This window comes from Melampsora larici-populina, assembly GCF_000204055.1.
Source record: "Melampsora larici-populina 98AG31 unplaced genomic scaffold MELLAscaffold_29, whole genome shotgun sequence".
NCBI lineage: Eukaryota > Fungi > Basidiomycota > Pucciniomycetes > Pucciniales > Melampsoraceae > Melampsora > Melampsora laricis-populina.
The window spans coordinates 443,755-463,981 of NW_006768793.1; the positions used below are offsets into that span (position 1 = coordinate 443,755).

Consider the following 20,227-nt stretch of genomic DNA (forward strand, 5'->3'; position numbering starts at 1 on the left):
TCAACACCGACATCTGCTACTACCATCATGCCTGATTTCTCAAATTTGCCTATCTCAACACCTATCCAATTTCGAAATTTCTCTACTACTAGTGGAACGGCTGGAAATACAAATGGAATCGGCAATGGCAATTGGAATGGGAATGGATGGGGAAGAGAAAAAGGGAAATCCGTAGAAAATGGTGAGAAGGAAGCAGTAGGGAAGAAAGCAGCCAAATCAGAAGGAAATGATTTAGAAGAAGAACAAGTGGAAGGGGAAGCAGAAGAATTACCTTCGAAGATTGTATTTGGAGCTGTAGAAGTGACTACAAGTACAGATTCATCAAATCTTAATATGACTAATGGGAATCATTCAAATGATTCAAATCATCACAATCATCATAACAATAACAACCATAATCAGAATCATAATCATCATAAAAGGAAAGAAAGAGTCAAAGCTTTAGCTACTGTTTTAAGGAGTAAAAGAGTGACTGGTGCTGAAGGAATGTAGGAATGAAGGAATGAAGGAAATCAATTGGTTATGAAGAGAAGTTTGAAATGAAAAACAAAGAAGGGAAATTTTGGAAATCATTTTAATTTTTTTTTTAATGAAAACTTTTTTTAGAGGGATTTTTACTGATTCTTAGTCTTTCCCTTTCAATACTTAACTCACTTACCTAAGTTATATGTATTTGGTTTTTGGTTATATTTTTTGTAGAAGTACATGAAGATTTGATTTGACTTTCTGGATCTTTAATTTTTTTACAAATCATTAAAAGAAGTATTAAAGAAGAAGAAGACAATAGAAGAAGAAGATAGAAGCAAATATTCAAAAGGAAATCATTTGACAAGAAAATCATTTGAAACAAAAAAAGAGTTGATATCAATGGTTTGGCATTGCATTGATTGTGCAACATCAAAATTGGCTTCATCTGGGCTGCACAATACACTTTATTAACTCCTGGATTTTATAAATAAGGCTGTCAAGCTTGAAAATTACAGTTATGTGCCCGCCACCAAGATTTGTGATCATTCAAAACCCAAATCTGGCATGAACATTATCTGCTTGGATTATTTGATTGAATTGCCTGATGTTGGATGTGTTTTCTTGCAAATCCCCAGACTAAAGAATGAACTTTTACTTCTAAATTGGTCAAAGACCTTGAATCGCACAAACTTCAATGGTATGTTGCAAATGAACTCACAACAATTGATCACAAGTCCTATATACATCTTTTCTACAGATCAAATATGACTCATCCATTTCAGGTAGTACATGTCCCCACACCTGGGATTAGTAATCATTGGGTTTGGAACAGGCCCCTGCCCAGCTGCTCCGGAACTTGAATGATTACGTAAACCACTTGGAGGGGGCTGTACATTGGAAATTAGGTCTATTATGGACATAATTCTATGCTATCAATTTATCCTTCTTATAATACTGGCCACAGAGGTTAAAAAGACTTTGTCTCACAAGAGACTGGTCCACCACAGTATACATCCTTATGTCTGTAAGGTTATAATTATATTTACTTATGTACGGTGTGGAGAGGGCCCCTGAAGGGGGAGTAGAGGTCTAGGTTTTTAAACTGCTGACCTCACACCCCTCAGAGGTGAGACCAGAACATCAGGAGACTTGAGCTTCTCAGCTAAGGCAGGAAACCTCAAAAAGTTCTAAGATCTGGACCTCTCTAAAAGAGTCTAATGAGTTGAGATAGGAAAGCTGTCATGAGGAAGATTGTGGAGTGAGAGAGCTGGAGAGTGTGGTGTTACAAGTGGAGGTGAAGATTTAGCCCTCTACTCAACCCACACTCACACTGTGGGAATCAATTAGTCTCAGACCTGATTGAAGAGAGTCACAGTGACCAACGGTGGCTTGCTAAGCTAAGCTAAGGATTTTTGCCACCTTGGCTTAGCTTAGCTAGAAGCCGCTAAGGAAAAATCCGCTAACGCTAATCTTAGCGGATTTCCGCTAATGCTAAGCCATTAGCTTAGCAGGCGTAAACTGACACCCACTAAGCCAATTAATTGGCCGCTAAACTGCTATTAGCGGCTTAGCGGCCCTTTTTTGCACTTAAAACATGTATTTTTTTTGATAGCTAAGCTCCTGGCTTAGCTTAGCGCACACCCGCTAAAGGAAAAATCAAAATTTGGTTAGCTTAGCTTGAGTGCGCTAAGGATTTAGCGCTAGCTTAGTGACAAAACATCGCTAAGCTAATGCACCGCTAAGCGCTAACTTAGCTTAGCCGTGCCACCGTTGCAGTGACTGTGTTTGAAACTTTTTTCAATTGCAGGTTTCATTTGCCTTAGGTTTGCCATATGTTTGCTGATTCCCCTGCAGTCAGAATATCCCACATTCAGGATCCGCTTCATCAGCTCTCAGATCTAAACATAGATATCAACAATCTGCTTGGCTATCTGCTCAATTTGATATCCTTTCCTATCAGTCACCCCAGGGATCATTGTCAGTTTTGGATTCATGGGTTCAACAAGATTGAGTTGTGAGTATTGGAAAAAATGGAATGATGGATTGACTCGGTTCAGTGATCCCCAGAGCTATAACATAAGGTTCAAGCATGTGTATCTGGAATACACTGACTTGAGGGGAATCAGCAAACATATGGCAAACCTAACGCAAACAAAACCCTTGATTGAAGAAAGTCAGAAACCTGGTCACCACGACTCTCTTCAATTGGGTTTAAGACCAATTGGTTCCTGAAGTTTCAGATTGTCATAAGCCTCTGTATTGGGCCTGTCACACACTTTGGCATTTGTGACACCATGCAATACCTGAAACAATACATGTCCTTAACTGAAATGGAATGTTGGTACTGTCTCAGGCTTTGGGAACACATGTAATTTCAAATTAAGAACTTTTCAAGCTGAAATTTCTTTGATCAATGGCTCAATGCATTGAAGCACAATTACATTCTAAGCCATGTACCTGAACATCCTTTTCAATGTCCTGTGTTCCATATGCCACAATTTTGTAGGTTGCACTTTCAAAAAACATGTCAATGAACTTGCAAAGTTCACATGTCAAATATTGAAATAAAAGATGTGGTCATTAGTGTTATAGACCAACATGCAATTATATTTGATTTTGTTTCTCAGACAATTGATGTGGAAATATCATATTCCAAAGATGGATATGATCATACACATTAGGGTGCTCCTGCTTTTGGAGATGTCAAACCCCACCTGGTGGTATACTTTACTTTCAATTAGCATGCATTCTTGCTCACATTGGGTAGCTATGATAACATAGGAAACAGTCAAAAGCCACATTGTTCTCAGAGCTCAAAATGGCGGCGCCCGCCGCCCAATTAGCTAGTCTCTCAACAAAGTACAAACCAATCTTGGTACCTATCTCAGCAACGTATCTCATCCCCAGTCAGTTTCTTGGCTTGGTGTCAGTCTTACACCAAAGTCCTTCTTCCGCAATCCAAAGTACAATCTCCGCGAAATCATTGAATGGAATCAATTCAAAAACTTATCTGACCATAACACTCAACCAAGCTCCGCTGGTCTTCTTGTTCAGATGGCGAATCCAGATCTTGATGTTGCTTCTGAACGTAGGAAAGAGAAAGTTGATAGTCACATCAGCTCATGGAATACTCGACAAGCCGTTGTCAATAATCAGCCTAGTGGTTCAGCAACCGCTGAATTGACTGCATCTGAAAATTTACTGTTGAATGTCACTATCAAGTTAAAAAATATTCTTACCAAGAATGGATCTGAACAATGCCGATTCAGAGATCCTCAAGAGTCTAAGAAATGGTGTCATATGACTCCTCGCAAGATCAAAATATGGGTTGATGCAATTGTAAGTTATATCTTGTTAAGATCGCTTTGGTCACAGTTGTGCTGATGAGACTCCAAAATCCTCAGATACTAGCTCGTCAAGAAGATCGCACCGATGTTGATTTATGGACTCCTCCTAAGTTACCAGCTTTCAAGACCTTCCTCAATGGACAGCTTCCTCCAGGGTATCTCGAGTTTCCAGACAATCCCCCACCGGTCGGATTCATGGCTGCTGCTCCTGCACCTCTGCCACAACAACCAATCCCATCAGCTACCCCAGCTCAACTACACAATGACCGTATCTATCAACACAAATACTCTGGAGATATGGAAGACTTTCTCAATTATGCTGAATTTCCTGAAAGTGATCATACTTTGAGGACAAGGTTAAGCAATGCTCATTACACTCGTTGGAGTGAGCTCAAGCCAAGTGATGATATGAACAGTCAAGAATTAAAAGTGATTGGCATAGCTCGAGGTGATGCAAACCATCTCCTTGCAAGTGCAGTTTGGTACAAGGAATTTTTACTTGCAAAGCTTGCAAAGATTGATGCGCAACAGCTTTGATCAATTTCTTTTTTCTTTTTTTCACTCTGTATTGCAATCTGTGATTGTTTTCTCTGTATATTCTCTCTTCTGTTCCTTATCATGATCTCCTTTGATAGCACATCATGTTTTATTTTGATGATCTGCTTTGAGTAATTGTTTTTTTCATCTTCTTCTTTTGTGATCTGCTTTGATCAATTGTTATTGTGCTTTTTTTCTTTTCAATGTTATTCTTTGTGATAGTCTCATTTCAATCTTCCACTATGTATTTTTAACCCCGAACTGTTCTGCAATGCTGGCTTTGTTTGTGATATGTGAAATAAAAAAATGTATTGTTCTTTGAATAATCAAAGCAGTCTGAATTGTCAAACACCAGTTGGTTGATGAGCAACTTTCTTGTTGAGGAAAAAATCAAGTCACCTTGACAACGGACTTGTCAAATCATGAAAAAGTTCAGGATGGGAACTGTTGGAAAGCTGCATTCAATGTTCAAATTTATGATTGCATCAAAAAAGTCTGAACAAGGAAACCACGATAAGAATTACAATTGACAAAGTTGGAAAACAATAATAAGAACTAAAATAATAATTCAAATGAAATAGACACAATCTCTTTTTGTTACTTCTTCTATAAATCATGTTTCTTTTCACAAAATTTCCTGTTAACCTACTCAAAAATCAAAAGAATTGGTTAGTTTTGTCTCATTAACTATTTTTTGTCATATGGTTCAAGGAAGGAAAGACTTACTGTGATAATGCTCAAATAACTTTGCATCAATCTCAATATATGGATCCGGAATAGAGGCTACGGATGAGTTTGGGAGTGAGTGCTTCCTCAGCATGACAATAAATGACCTCCGCTTCCTCTTCTAATGACATATTTTCTTGAAGATCACCACTTCTTTTGAGTCGAGATTTGATGATATCAAAAGCCTTCTCGATTGGATTGTACTCGGGGCCGTATGCAGGTAGGTAAAGTATACATACACCAAACTGCTTGCAAAGGTTGCAAACCATTCCACCATGATGAATGGGTGCGTTATCCAAGACAAGCACACTGTTTGCGGCTGGGTATGGGTTCATCATGAGAAGCTGATATAAAAAACATAGTCAATCAGTTTATATTTAAAGACAGAGTAGATGAGCTGTGGTACTTACCACATGATGCAACAAATAATCCTCCAAATCATCCCGAAGGATTGAACCCTCCTGAACAATCATCCCAAGACAGCCACTCAAAGAGATGGCGGGTAGTAAGGAAAATTTTCTTGATTGTAAAGTAAAAGGGAGGTGTCTGGTTTGTTGACCTTGTGGTGCACGAGCTTTTGATTGGTAAAGCCTACGCGCTTGAACTTAACTCTCGTCTATCCAAACACATGTCAGCTCAAAGTTGAATAAGAACAAGATGATGATCAGTATGCTTTCTTGATGTGTGATCTTTGAGTCATGAATAAATACATTCAAGACTATGGTTTGTTCAATTCCACCAAAACCAGTGAGGTTACACACCAGTTGTAAACCTCACTGGTTCCCAAGCTGATCAAAGCTCTGCCCCAGTCAGAGGTCAATCGAACTTGTTGATGGAATATGAACTCATCCGGTCATCTTGAAGTGCATTTATTAACAACTCTAGGATCACACATCAAGAAAGCAACCTCTCAAATAGAAGGAAAGCTTACCTATGAAGATAAGGCACAACAGATCAATTCCTCCGACTTCATATATATACTGGCCTACTTCTTCTGGATCTTGATTTGGGTGGACAGTCTTTGCCACCTTCAAGGTTAGACCCAGACGATCACAAACCTCGCGAGCTAAAGTGGGAACCGAGATATCAATACCTCTTTCGATTTTAAGTTTGTGTGCAATCTTGTCAAGATAAAGTGTTGGCTCTGTATTGATGGCGTCTTCAATAAATCTACAGTGATCATTTGATAGGATAGTTGGCCTTCCACAAGGATTGTAGAATTCGGGATTTGAAAAGACTTGCCAAGTGTCTTGGAGTAAATTGAGTCATCGAGTCAATGAATCAGGTGATATATCCAGTCCAAGGTTGTGATTGATCATTTCAAGTGTCTCATTGCGAAGAGCCTTGCGAATGACAATGAACTTGAAATTGGCCGAGTAAAACACAAAGGGCATTACAGGAAAAGAAACACTGTGGAAGAAAAAGAAATGGCATCAGCAAAAGAAAGAAGAACAAATGGAAATTGGAATTGGGACTGACAAGATTCTTGATTAGAGAGAAGGGTAGCCTTGAGAACACGCAGAAACAAGAGCCGGGTGAATGGAAGTCAATGTTGATGACCGAATAAAATCCGGAAGTGGTTGATCCAGGCTGAGAATCAAATTAACCAATGAAAGAGATTGAGATCGGGTTCTGATGGGTTTCCTGGCACAGAAGGATCCTGCGGTTACTGATGACGTGTACAGACAAAACCAGTAAAATCTGACCTTAACAGCCCTAAACCGCCCAAAAAAAAATTGACAAGCAAACTTTTCAAGAACGACTGTAAAACTTAATTTCAACTGAAATGAAAACTGTAACCACAGTGTCATTTTACTACTCACTGGCAGGCCGGTGAGTACGTCCAGCTCAATCCAATCTCAATCCAATCTCAAATCCACGTCAGTTCAATATCAATCCAATCTCAATGTTTGGCCTAGAGTAGCAGACAAACAACCTTCCAGAATGAACTGGAATAAAGTTTGGTTGCATGTCCACACATGAATGTGTCAGAATGTCTGGAAGGTTTGTGTGATTATGCAGCCCATGCATATCCCCCACTCAAACATCATTGGAGGTCAAACTGATATGGAACTGACATTGAATTGAGATTGAATTGAGGTGAATGGAACTCACTGGCCTGCCAGTGACTAGTAAAATGACACTGTGAACAAACCTCACAAGCCAACCACACTTTGTGTGGACTGATGTAATTGATATCGCATCTGATTCCATAGCCAGCAATCAATGAGCCAAGTGATGGACCATAACTTTTCATGATTTGATTATATTTGTTGCACCATGAGGACAAGATAGTGACTCCATGTATAATGAAGTTAAGCTGTAGGTAGTATAATGGAAAAGTGTCAATAAAAATGTGAGTGTGAAAGTACTTCAGGATGAAGAAAGTAGTAATTGAGTGGGGAAGCAAATGTAGAGAAGTGGAGAGTATTCAACTGACCTTGAAGAAGGTGTGAATCATAGATAAGCTCTTCACTTGGACTTATGTGGGATAGATCATTGCTCAAATGCAGTTATTCCAATAGCTCTCATAGTATTGAGGAACCTTGAACGCTCCAAAAAGTATGGCACTCTAGTAACTGGCACCCATCTTCCACATGATTGGTCATGATTTCAATGACAGTATATGTAATGAAATAGTAAAAGTCTTGAATAACATTCCTGCATGACACACCTGATATCTACACAAAACAGAAGAAGAACCCAGAGCAGAAAATCCAAGTACATACACCAGAAGATCACTGGTGATGTATCTGGAGTAAGTAGTGAAAATGTGAATCAAGATCAAGAGCAACATCCAACATCTCTCTGGGCACAAAAAGAGAAAAAGAATGCCATTGAATTGTTACATAAACTTGCACATCATTCCATCTACTGGTGAAATCTTTCTTTTGCACAAGTTGGTTAATAAATTGCTTGGTTAAGGAAAATCAAACATTGCTTTCAAGCCCTTCATCTATTACATCACTGACCCAACAATAACAAAGAAACACTGGAGTTCATCAATTCAAGGTAGATGATATTTCTGTTCCAAACCTCAGAGTTACTAGGTGATGGGGCAGACAGCAATTTCGTCCACTTTTTTCCCAGGGTGACGTCCAATACACTTAGATTCACCCTTTCCTATCTCACCAACTACTGTATATTGCTGGCCTTCACAAATATGTACAATGCTGAATTTCTTCCAATCTTTGTATCCCCCCTTGTTCTCAAGGGTTAGTTCCAGTTCTCCATCTGCATTTTCCCCATATGTGAAGAGCAGACCCTTCTTTTCAATATTAGGTTCTAGGTAAAATATACCATCTTTGCCAATGATACCTTTCAGAAGGACACAAATTGTCACAAAGATGATGGTCAAAACCTTGGGTGAAGTTAAAACATTCATTCTCTGGGTGATCCAAAGTTTGCAGGTCAAACATCAGATATTGTCAGCTTTTACATATCTTGAGTTGATAAGAAGGATTGAGAAAATTACGTTTTTTGAGAAATTTTGAAGACTTTTTGAAGCAGAAGATTTGCTTGGCTGATGTTTATCCTGAGATGAAAGGTAATCACACATATCAGAATGCAACACCATATGTAAGTAGATGAAAGATACCAAGGTATGGTACCAAGGGAAGAAGGGCTACCTAGACTATTAGCAGGTTTGGATTCTTAGAAAATGGATCAGAGAAGATCTGCACAACCAAAGGTGAGTTGATAGTGAGGACCCAATGCAATATGTTATGCAAATGATGGAATATGGATTATGAGAGATTGGATTGTGCTATACGGATAGCTATGTGGAGGATACTGTTCAAATCTTTGTGATGAGAGGAGTGAGATGACAAACAGCAACAATGTAGCCACTTCTTATACCCCTTCAGTGGACCCCATCTTTTTTATTTGAAACATGACTGGAAACACAATTTGAAGCAATTTGACAAGATATTTTTGTGTTTGAAGGGACTGTCCCATCATCATATAATAGTGAGACAGGTGGACCTGGAACCTCCAAAACAGGGTCTAGACATTTTTCATAAAGCTTATCAGCAGATTTAATATGCTTCACAGTGTGGAGGAATTTTTCTCCTAGAGGAGGCACTTCCTTGACTAACCACATGCAGGTTGAGATCAACCTCTCAATAGTTATCAAAGCCAGACCCCCTCAACTGGCAATGGCTATACATACATCAGCAGCTGCAAGAAGGTGCACTCATGTTGAGCCAATCCCCCCAAACAGGACGGGTAGTCCCATGCCTTTAGTGTGACTATTGGGGATCGGGTGTGGTTTGCCTACAAAGAAGCAAATTGGACATTGATGTGATCATAATGTGAACAAAGTAGATGAGAATGAAGTCAGTACTTTTAACCACCATGGAAGTCCTTTGCTTGGGTCACAAAGATCATATTCCGGTTCTTTCATAGAAAGACCCCCTTGATAAAGATAGTCTTTAACATGTCAATCATCATTCAGATCATTGTTCTTAAGATCATGATCACTATAAACTTGAAAATTTCCAAAGTTGAGGGCTGTCTTGTGGATGATTTTGAGTGATAATCTTCGAACATTCTATTGAACATTGTTTTAGCTTGGGTGTAAGTTTGTCAGGTCTTCTAAAAAGACTTCAGTTGCAATGCCGGATGGAGGCCAGTTGCCATAATGAGATTTTGGGTTGACAGAGCTTTGGCTAAGTTTGTCCTTGGTGATCATTGCCTCAATCATTCAACAGAGTGCATCACTTGTTGGCCTCTTGAGTTCTCATTCTTGCAACTTTGGTGGCAATTGAATACTGACATATTGCCATTGTACCAGTCTGTAGATTACCATCTGTTAGACTGTTTGGTGATCATCAAGAATGGTTGGTTGAAATATATAAGTAATATGTAGGTGATACTTACCTCAAGCTCTGAGTTGGGTTCTTCAATTGAAGCCCACTTGGAAGGAGAAATGGTAATCTCACGGAAGCACCCATAGGACTTTCCATTTTTGCAAGGCCGCCACATCCTAGAGTCTATCTGTTCAAAATCTTCTTTTGAAAGCTGATTTATAAACTGTGGAAAGAAAACATGTCCCATGGGGTGTGGTGTAAGCATACAAAATAAAAATAAAAAGATGATGTCAAACCTAAATCAAATCGAAATGAAAACTCTAACAAACCTCACATGCCAACTATGCCAACCACGCTTTGTGGCGACTGATGTACTTGCTATCTCTTAATATTCCATCTGATTCCATAGCCAGCAATCAATGAGCCAAGTGATAGACCACAACCTTTCATGATTTGATTATAATTGTTGCGGCAGGAGGATGACGGAGTAATTTCTCGTATAATGAAGTCCAGCTGGATATAGTATCAATGAAAATATATCTAATATATAAATACGTAGAACAGACTCGCATGAGTGTTCGGTCCTCTGTTTGGTTCGTCAGCCAGATGCTACTCATATTTTGCTTTTCCATTTCCCCATTTTTCCCTGTTCATCTTTCCCCCTTCTTTTACTTTTTGTATTTTGCTTTCTATTGTTTCCACTTTGTGATTCCCAAATTTGCTCATTCCCTTTGTTCTACATGTATGCTTTTCAAGCCCAAGACGTGCTTCTATTACTTTTACTGCTTTCCATTTCCTTTTTAATTCCTCCATATTGTTTTCTACCGGACAGATCAATCCAGATCTGTCCCTTTCTAATACAGAACACTGCTTGTAAACCAAATCCAGATGTACCGGATTCGGTCTTCCCTAAACCTATAACTGCTTGTACCACTACGACATCCCTGTCATCTCTACTTGTATTACTCATTTCCTTATTTGTACATTGTAGAGAGATGAAGGCCTATATAAAGCCTCCCTCTCTTCCCTCAAAATGTAAACTCAAGTTGCTTCTCCTGAACTGTTACCATACCAAGTTGTGATAGGAATCACAAATTTCAATTTTCTGTTTCTGCTTTGTGGCCTCTTTTGTTTTTCTACTGTATCCCCCTGGCTATCCCGTAGTTTTTCTCTCTGCCCTCCTACACTTAGCCACTTTTCCTTTTCCGTTTTTTTCTCCTTTCTGTCTACTTCATGTGTCTTTTCCATTTGTACCGACTTGATGTCTCCTTCCTTTTTTCAATCGACTGTTCTAAACGTCATTAAATAATTCCTATAAATGTTTAAGCATAAAATGCCTCACTTTCATTTTTGTTTCTGTTGTTGTCTCGTTACTTCACTGCCATACTTTTTAATTAACATACATTTCTTTGCCTTGCTTTTGCTTTTGCTTTCTTTCATTTCGTCATTGGCATAGATTTTGGGCTAACATTCATAAGTTAGTGATAGAGGGGTTGAACAAATCGTGCGCCGACCAGATCAAAGGGTACTTTGATTATCACCAAAGATGTGATCACAGTGTAAGTGGGGTAACTGAGTTGCAGATTAAACTACTAGGAGTAAGGCAAAGATTCAATCTTGTCCCACCATGACAAAACTGTTGTAAAACAAGTGGGTTTGCGAGTTTGGTGATTGGCAATTAAACTGTGGCGGGCATGCCCGCATGTTCTCTAGTCAATGAAAATGTGAGTTTCAAAGTAATCCAGGATGAAGAAAGTAGAAATCCAGTAGAGAAGTTAAGGTAGAGAAGAGGAGATGACACTTACCTTGTCGGAAATATGATTGAGTTTTTTGGCCTCCAGTTGGTGAGTTGAAGCTACGGTGTCCTCAAGCACAAGCAGAGGATTGCCCGCGTCTTCAGTGTCTACCGCATCCCAGTCTTCCTCGTCGTCCACCGCTGCATGGGCCAAAGTCGCCTCTAATCGACTCAAGAGGTTGAGCTCGGAAGGTTCTTCGTCCTTGGAAGAGGGCTTCAGTTGGTGCTGTCGCAACATCGGGTAGCTCAACAACCGGTCCGTCGCCAGCTTGAGTGTCGTCCGGCTTCTCTTCTTCAGCTACCGTTAGGCACACGGCAGGGAATTGCGCAAGCACGCATGCTCCCCAGATTGGAATATGTTATGAGGCGGATCGGGGCGAAGGCCTGCGTCAAGTACTGGTGCGTACTTCAGGACGGTCTCTTCCTATAGACTAGACAGACGTGGTCAAGTTTGGCTTCATATAGAAAGTGAATGGAGATTCCAAAGACAGTTTTTGGGTTGGATTGGCCACCCTTCTCTTCTTGCGGGGAACTGGGCGTTGTTGAAGACTCGCGGTGATGAAGTTTCACTCATTCACAACGCACGCATCAAGGGCTTCTTCACAAGGATGATGAGATATCAAAAAGAACTCCCAAAAAGACGCTAAATTTGCATTATGTATTTAGATAAGTAACCAACATACAACCCGCTCCACAACAATGATGATTGTTCAAGAATCATAAGAACTGCATGTAGAAATGAGGTAACGAAAACTTTTTTTTTGGTATACAGGCGAGTTATCTGAAGAAACATGGCCGTCTCAGATCAGCTCACGATGAATGTCAAATGGGCCGGCTGAAAGTGTCCTTGCACATTTGATCAGTCTTCATCCCAGTTGGCGTTTTGTTTGGGAGGAACGATACCCGCAGCCTTAGACATGATGATCGAATCTACCCTCAAGATTGAAATGGCAGCTTCAGATCCGTAACGAATAGCCCACGATGTACCTGCCAAGAGATCGAGAATTTGATCCGGTCGGGTATCTTTCAATCCGGTATCTTCACACTGTTGATTGGTTTTTAAGAACTTGTCAGCTTTTCATACAAGTCTACCATCAAAGTCGCAAAATTTACACTAACCTCAATGTCAACTCCAATAAAGCGGCCATTGACGTCATCACTCTGGTGAGCCGCATACAACCTTGTCAAGATCTCAGTTGAATCCAATCCAGCATTTTCAGCTAATGTACGTGGGATGACTTCTAGTGCTTCGGCGAATTTCTTGATTGAATGGAAGCTCAAACCGGCTGTTTGTTCGGCAAACTCAGTGAGCCGTCTTGAAAGTTCCACTTCGGTTGCACCTGCTCCAGGACATAATCGACCATCCTTGATGAGACCTTTGATCACATTCACGCCATCATCAATTGCCCGCTCAACATCATCCAAAACGTTTGTTGTTGACCCTCGCAAGACAATGGTTGCAGTCCGGGTCCGTGTCTCTTCCTCTTGCCTGAAAACTGTCACCCGATCGCCACCCACCTCGATCGTTTCGAACACATCCACGTAACCTGCCTCTTCAGGAGTTGGCGCACCCAGTCTTGCAAGCGGAGTCGCTCCCACCACTCGACAAAGACGGCGCAGATCAAACTTCGATAAAACCTTGATAACTCCAATGTTGAATCGATTGAGGTAGTGTAAAGCTAGCTCTCCTACACTTGATCCTGCAACAATCACTGTCACACCTGAATCGGCAATCTCTTTGAAAATCTACAGGACATAAGACGTGAGGTGACAGAAATAAGAGATGTCTAATCAGTATAATACTGCCGTAGATCCAAGTTTGATGATACTGTGGATGAAGTAAGATCTACTGAAGGTCAGGAGAGCAGCATTTACCTTTTCCATTTGAATTTCTTCGCCACGAGAAAAGTTGAGAAGTTCTTCTGAGTTCTTCAACAACACGGTCCCCTTTGTTTCAGTCTGAGAGATGTCAATACCGCAAGTGTAGACGGCAACCTTGGCTTGTTTTACTTGTTTGATGGCTCCTTCAGGTTCTCGACCAAAGACCATGCCTTTGATGACTTTTGATGACGAAAGTCCTGAACCTAGGATCTTAACCACACGGACATTGTCCACGTTGAAGAAAGAGGGATCGGAGGGCATAACGGATAGACAGGCTTCTGAGACGAGAGCAGCCAGTAGGGCCTCGTGACCAAATTGTTTTGAAGCTAGCGGTGCTCGAAGTGCGATAGCCAATGACTCCTTTGTTAGAGGAGACGGAAGAGTCTGGCAAGACAGCTCTGGTAGCCGAAGAAAGAATATGCAAGAGAAACCATAGGACTGGTCAGTATCCAACAAGGTTACATCTGGCACTGCAACCGAGAACCCCGAAAGATTATGAATTGTAATTTACTCTCCAATTCTTGCTCAGCCCGATCACGCGCCATTTCGTAGCCTAACACGATATCACTTGGATGAAGTCCAATTTTGAGTAAACCTTCTGCCTTCTTTAACAATTCTCCTGCCAACATCATCACCAAGTTTGTACGATCGCCCATCTCAGCTTCTTGTTGATGAGATGCCATGACTAAAACCTTTGCAGCAGGGTGAATGACTTCTAACTCTCGAATGATCGTAGCTGCATCTGAAGTTACAAAGAGTTTGTCGAGATGGCTAGTCGTCAGAACCATCAAGACAATGCGATCAATCCAGATATCATCAGTATTCCAATTTCAGTTCTTGTTGAAGGCCAAAAATTTGATGTACTTGATAACCATTTTATTCCGACCTTGTGGTCCAAACGAGGTCCGAACAAGATCTGTCAATTCATTAACAGCCTGAATGTTCCTATAGCAGACCGATCAAATCACCATCAGCCAATCACACTAGATGAAACAATACGGAAAATGAAAGTAATGAGTCACATTGAAAATTACCTCAAAACAGCTTCTTCAACACCAGACGAAAAGGTATAGCCACTCTTGAAGAGTGGCATATGATCTGCCTTGGGCATTCGTAAAGACATCTTGGCTCTTGAAGTTTTGGGTATCTGGTGTCTGTCTCCTTGATACTAAGCGCGAGATATCACTTCTGATGCTGGATCAGATAAGAAAGGAACCGAGGTTTAGCCTTCAAACGAGTCTTGATAACGAATAGTGTGACTTTTTGCTGAGTTGAGTGGGGTGGTGTCGGCACCTCTTCTTTCCCTTGACCATCTGTTTACCTTTTACTGTCAAAATTTCTGATACACACCCATCAAATCACATACTCATGGGTTTACACAAGGATCTTAGGACGCATAAGGGTTAGGGTTCATCGAACCGACATTTGACTTTTGGGTCTTTCAAAACATTTGTGGAGGGATTCGCATCCAATGAATTGAATGTTGGATAACTTCATATTCACGCTCCCATTCTCCTACCCTCAATCCACTTGAACAATCTTGTATTCATTAAGAAAGAACGCAAAGGGAGAAACTGAAATGGGTATAGTGAGATTGACATTGTGTAATTGGAAAAGAATATGGGTGTGGCAAAACTTGCACTGTGGCCGTGCTGGAAGCATTGGTATCAGATGTGATGCTCATTGTCTCTTGAGTGAAAGTTGAACGTATCTCGCACGCTTCTTCAAAGGAAACATTTTGATCAATATAATATTACAGCGATGTTACAGGGGATTTGGGTATTGGCGATAAGATAGGTTTTTTTCATTTGATGAGAAATTGATAAACTTGTGATGGAAATGGATATTACTTGTATAGCATGGCTAAGGTGGAATGCTAGGTTTAAAATTGTGACTGGCGTTCAGAGCGAGGTTGTCGCTGATCTCGTCGTCTTCCGACATCTATAGATCGCGTTGGTCGTTTGTGACGCAGAGACGCAGGCTGATTGGGCGTCAGCTTGAAGGCGCTTCCCAGGGCTGAGGAACGCGGGCTTTGAGACCGGTTTGCTTGACCAGAACTTCTGTTTTGGAATGAATTGAACGTTTGTCGAGTTGAATCCCTATTAAGCGGGCGACCGCTCATGGTAGGTTTTGAAAACGGTTTAACTGAATGCTGATGGAACGCACTCGAAGAGGAGGACGAGTTCCCTGAACAAAGAAGACAATGTAAGCTACCTGTGATTGGAATTGTGATAAATTCATTTACAATCAATTTCCTCAGGATCAATTGACCGCACGGTAGTATCCCGAATGTCTGGATCGACCCATATTTGATGAGATTCATCGTGAATCGATAAATCAGATTCCATTGCCTTAGATCTCTCGAATTTGCTCTCTTTTCTAAGGGTCGAAGCGAGATTGGATGGAATGGACTCAGTCTCTAGTTGTTCATGATGAATCCACGCATCACCCCCGGCCATGATTCCTTTCGATCCAGATTTTTGTATAATCTTCTCAGTAGTAATTCTATCGGGTATCCACTTAGATTTGAGTATTCTTCGTACTGCCTCTGGACTGATTTTGAATCTATCTGAAAGCATCGTAAGGGAGAATTGATGGGGGTCTTCTTTGTGAAGTGATTTGAGAAGTGACATTGCTGGTCGACTGATTTTTTTGGGTGGATTCCATCCTGTCGGAAATGATTCCTTGAGAGCTTGTTTTTGAATTAACCATTCTGGTTTGCGTCTCGAGGGTAGTTGAGGTGAGTCTCGTGTTGTTGAATCAGATTTTAGCGCCTGGGTTGAGGATGATTCACTGTGATTGTTTACGTCGGTGTTGATATTTTTGTTTGAGATATACCGAAGTTGTTTTGCTTGTTGAAGGGGAAAGGCGATCAAGAGTGCTCTAGATTGTCTACGATATGAGTTCATCTTGAGATGTTTTGGTTGAAATCTTAAACTTCTATTCGTGATCACTGCTCAGGAAGGGTCTTCATTCACTATTAGCATACTACACGCGCAGTGCATGGTTATATGCTTATACGTACAACGGCTGTCTTTGCAGTTTTGGATACGAAGTGCACCCCTTCCCAGCGAGTCGTCTACAAAGTGAATGCTCGTTTCCCCCGCGAGACCATTTGGACTCATGAGGAAGTCGATTGACTGCTTCACGTCTGGCGCTTGACTTCGATAATTAACCTTTACCCGCTTGCTTTATCACCTGACGAAAATCAAGACATTCTCCACATCGTATGATGTTCCATATATTTCCGAAAGGACCGCACAAACATGTTTTGGTGCAGCACGGCATCAAATTAAGCGGAAGATATCTCTCGCGCCTTACTGGTCAGAGTCAGATCCAGTCAATCAACGGTGGCAGGATGAGGGCGACACAATTTCGAGCGTTTGGTACCAGCTCAACGCACAAGGCATCCTATCGTAGATTCGGTGAACCTCCCAGGACCTCCTCTCAACAACCACGGTTGGTCGGGAGTATCAAGTTCCCGTCAAGTAATAATGGCAATTTCGATCGTGCTTTTCGCGGAGTTCCAAATTGGATTTGGTGGCTTGCCGGAGGAGGCGGTGTATATTTTGTTAGCCATTTGGAGACAGTGGAGCAGACAGGCAGATTGAGATTTATGGATACCAGTGTCGCATCTGAACTTGCTGTGAGATCATCTTTTTAAAAATACGGATATCATATCACAAGAATCTGACTGATTATCTGATCCACTATCAAGACTGGCCGTCAAGTCTATGCGCAAACTTTAGCACAATATCAAAACAAGATCTTACCCTCTTCTCATCCTACCTCGATCTATGTGACCAAAGTTGCCAATCAAATTATCAAGGCATCTAATCTTGGTTCCGACTCTGAGTTGGGTGATGACCCTTTTCTTAACCATCAATCTTGGTCAGACTCTGGTGTCATGAATGCCAAACGCGAAAATCTTCCAGATTGGAAAATACACGTGATTGATGAGCCCCGAATTCAGAATGCGTGAGTAATCTTCATTGAACTTTGTAACCCGATTTTGCAACGGGTTTTTCATGCCTGATGCTTAGATGCGATAACCTCCAGGTTTGTGATTCCTGGAGGAAAGATCTTTGTATTCACCGGCATTCTGCCGATCTGTAAAACTGAATCCGGTCTAGCCACGGTCCTTGGACATGAGGTAGCGCATCAAGTCTTGAGGCATACCGCTGAACGAATGTCTTCCATGAAAGTGGTCTTCTTATTGACTACAGTCCTCAGCATCATTGGCCTTGACTTTGGATTCTCACGAGCGCTTGTAACTTTGCTGATGACACTACCAAACTCCAGAACAAGCGAAGTCGAAGGTCAGCGTCTAGTCAATTCTAAAGGCATCTCTGACTCTGGTCGAAAGAATTGCTGATTTAATTTTTCCTCCATGAAGCTGATCAGGTTGGGCTGAACATCATGGCCAAGGCATGTTATGATCCTACAGAAGCAGTGCGAATGTGGAAAAGGATGGAAGATCATGAACATCGCTCTAAGCATTCGGCTCAGATCACCGAATTTTTACAAACTCACCCCGCTCATGATCGTCGGATACAAAATGTATGTGAGGTTTCTTTTTGGTCTGGATCATTGTGCTTAACATCGAACTTGACTGAAATTGGTGATGTGAATAGATCTCAGGCTGGTTGACAGAGGCTGAAAAATACAGGGAAGCTAACTGTGGATTCACAACCCAAGCTGCTGCACGGTTCAACAGATGGCAGGCTTCTTGAACATGACAAAGCTGATCTGATTTTAAGTAAAGCTGATCAAAAACTACTCCTCCTAGTCATTTGATATTGTTCTAGACCCTGTTTTAAGTTGTGTAGTACTTTGACAGTTGATTCTGTTTAACCCTTTAGTGGACGCCGTAGGTTCTGTATTGTACTAGCAGAATATACCTCATTTGATGCTATGTCCCATGTAATGAACAAATTTACACCTAGCTAAATTGCGGAATACTATGTTGGTCAGCCCTTAGAAGTTTCACGGAGTGAGTATAAGCATTCTCATATCGCTCAATCAAGTCTTGACCCCCAACTTTAGGTGCACTGCTGTGCAACATGTTTTTTAAGCCCCTAAATCCAAAAATCAGGTGACCACTGTGGATGCTCTTACCCCCTGGTGTATCTTTGGTCACACACCTGAAGGAAACACATTTGGCTCAACATTGATTTGCTTTGTGTTGACGGCAGTTGTCTTGGTGATCGAAAGGTGATTGAGAGGTAGTTGAATCAGAGACTTGAGGCAAGGAAGGATGATGTATGTCACGAGACGGGGTGATCCAGGGTTGATCATTGACCTCAAAATAGTTCTTTGGTGCTACCAGCCCGGCATAACATTCACAGGTTTATTCTGTTTTTTTGCCCGCAGTCGTGCTAAAGCCTGGTGCAGTCTGTTACAAAAATTACACCAAAACCTGAAATCTCAGGAGCCCAGAGAGGGGAAATTCCTCGGATTGCTCAGGTTTTTCATTGATAATTCAAAGGGCCTCAAGCAAAGGTCTTCATTGGTTCAAGGATTTTCACAAATATGTGAAAAAGATTCGTAAGGTGGCCGGTTTTCACCAGCCAAAATGCCATCCCCACAAGCAAAATCTGCATTGCAGTCATAACGCCCTCGCTGCGCTCGAAGCGTGAGAGAGTCAGCGTGGGACTTTGTTGAGTTTAATTGTTCATGTGAATGTCAGTTCATGTCGGAGGGGAGTACAAAGATCTACAAAGATGGTTTGATCAATTGAAATGTTAAAAGATTAAAACTTGGACTCGGAGGCAGTGTAGGGCAGTGTACCATTAAACTCAACAAAGTCCCACGCTGCGTCTCGCACGCTTCGAGCGCAGCGAGGGACTTATGACAACGAGGCACACTTTTGCCTGTGAGGGGAACCAGTTTTTGCAGGAGAAATTTGCCTTCCTTATAAAACTTTTTCCCCTATTTGTGAAAAATCGAGATGCAAAGAAATGAAATGTTCGCCTCTCTGAGGCGCATCGATTTATCAAACAAAATCCCGAGGAAGCCGAGGAATTCCTCCTCTACTGGCTTCTGAAGTTTGAAGTTTTTGATGAAATTGCCTTGTATTCGTATTCAGGATGAGCCCCGACCCCCGAATGCCGGGGACTGGGCTGCCCGGCCCACCGACTTTTTTTCAAAAGTCAGAACGAGGACCGACCCCGGTATTCCCCGAGCTTTTTCTGGCTCATAGGTCAAGCCCGGCTCCCATACCCTGACCCCCGACGAACTACCAAATCCCCGGGAAATTACGGGGATCCCCGAGTCCCCGGCTATTTCCGGCAGAAACCGCTGAGCACAACCTCTCCCAAGCGTGTATTTATCCGCTTTTTACAGCTTGATTTTTCCTCGGGTTCCCCGAGGAGAGTCACTTTCTTTTGACTCTCAGAACGACTCCCGGGCCCGATAATCCCCGCGGTTCTGCGACCCTTCGAAGGCCAGAACGACCCCCCGACCCGACGGGCTGTCCCGCGGGTCTCGGGGCTCATCCTGAATTCGTATGTATAAACCACTCTCGAGGGTCAAATACAGGTCAAAACACTCGAAAACACTCCAAAATCCTGAACTTCAGAAGGAATCTGAAAGGACATTCCTCGGCTTCCTCGGGATTTTTTTGGATCAATAGATGAGCCTCATAGAGGCGAACATTTCAT

General features: G+C 41.6%; 6 protein-coding genes across 6 annotated transcripts; 3 read left to right on the forward strand and 3 right to left on the reverse strand.

Annotated features, from left to right (window-relative positions):
• Positions 1–27: 27 nt before the first annotated feature.
• MELLADRAFT_64827 (uncharacterized protein) lies at positions 28–492 on the forward strand (the record flags this gene model as incomplete). Its single annotated transcript, XM_007412140.1, has 1 exon — positions 28–492. The coding sequence occupies one exon, from the start codon at positions 28–30 to the stop codon at positions 490–492; it is 465 nt and encodes a 154-aa protein (XP_007412202.1).
• Positions 493–3,066: 2,574 nt separating this feature from the next.
• Positions 3,067–4,352, forward strand: MELLADRAFT_64828 (uncharacterized protein; the record flags this gene model as incomplete). The annotated part of the gene is made up of 3 exons (XM_007412141.1): positions 3,067–3,188; positions 3,357–3,807; positions 3,873–4,352. 3 exons carry the CDS (start codon positions 3,067–3,069, stop codon positions 4,350–4,352), a joined length of 1,053 nt encoding a protein of 350 aa, XP_007412203.1.
• Positions 4,353–8,124: 3,772 nt separating this feature from the next.
• MELLADRAFT_108393 (uncharacterized protein) lies at positions 8,125–8,463 on the reverse strand (the record flags this gene model as incomplete). The annotated part of the gene is made up of 1 exon (XM_007412251.1): positions 8,125–8,463. The coding sequence occupies one exon, from the start codon at positions 8,461–8,463 to the stop codon at positions 8,125–8,127; it is 339 nt and encodes a 112-aa protein (XP_007412313.1).
• Positions 8,464–12,285: 3,822 nt separating this feature from the next.
• On the reverse strand, positions 12,286–14,881 carry MELLADRAFT_44186 (uncharacterized protein; the record flags this gene model as incomplete). The annotated part of the gene is made up of 6 exons (XM_007412250.1): positions 12,286–12,729; positions 12,804–13,430; positions 13,560–13,963; positions 14,077–14,336; positions 14,430–14,510; positions 14,600–14,881. The coding sequence occupies 6 exons, from the start codon at positions 14,686–14,688 to the stop codon at positions 12,544–12,546; spliced, it is 1,647 nt and encodes a 548-aa protein (XP_007412312.1).
• A 921-nt stretch (positions 14,882–15,802) lies between these two features.
• Positions 15,803–16,474, reverse strand: MELLADRAFT_88779 (uncharacterized protein; the record flags this gene model as incomplete). The annotated part of the gene is made up of 1 exon (XM_007412249.1): positions 15,803–16,474. The coding sequence occupies one exon, from the start codon at positions 16,472–16,474 to the stop codon at positions 15,803–15,805; it is 672 nt and encodes a 223-aa protein (XP_007412311.1).
• Positions 16,475–16,734: 260 nt separating this feature from the next.
• On the forward strand, positions 16,735–18,509 carry MELLADRAFT_44188 (metalloendopeptidase; the record flags this gene model as incomplete). Its single annotated transcript, XM_007412142.1, has 5 exons — positions 16,735–17,211; positions 17,284–17,543; positions 17,625–17,884; positions 17,962–18,125; positions 18,200–18,509. The coding sequence occupies 5 exons, from the start codon at positions 16,795–16,797 to the stop codon at positions 18,296–18,298; spliced, it is 1,200 nt and encodes a 399-aa protein (XP_007412204.1).
• Between the last annotated feature and the right edge of the window lie 1,718 nt (positions 18,510–20,227).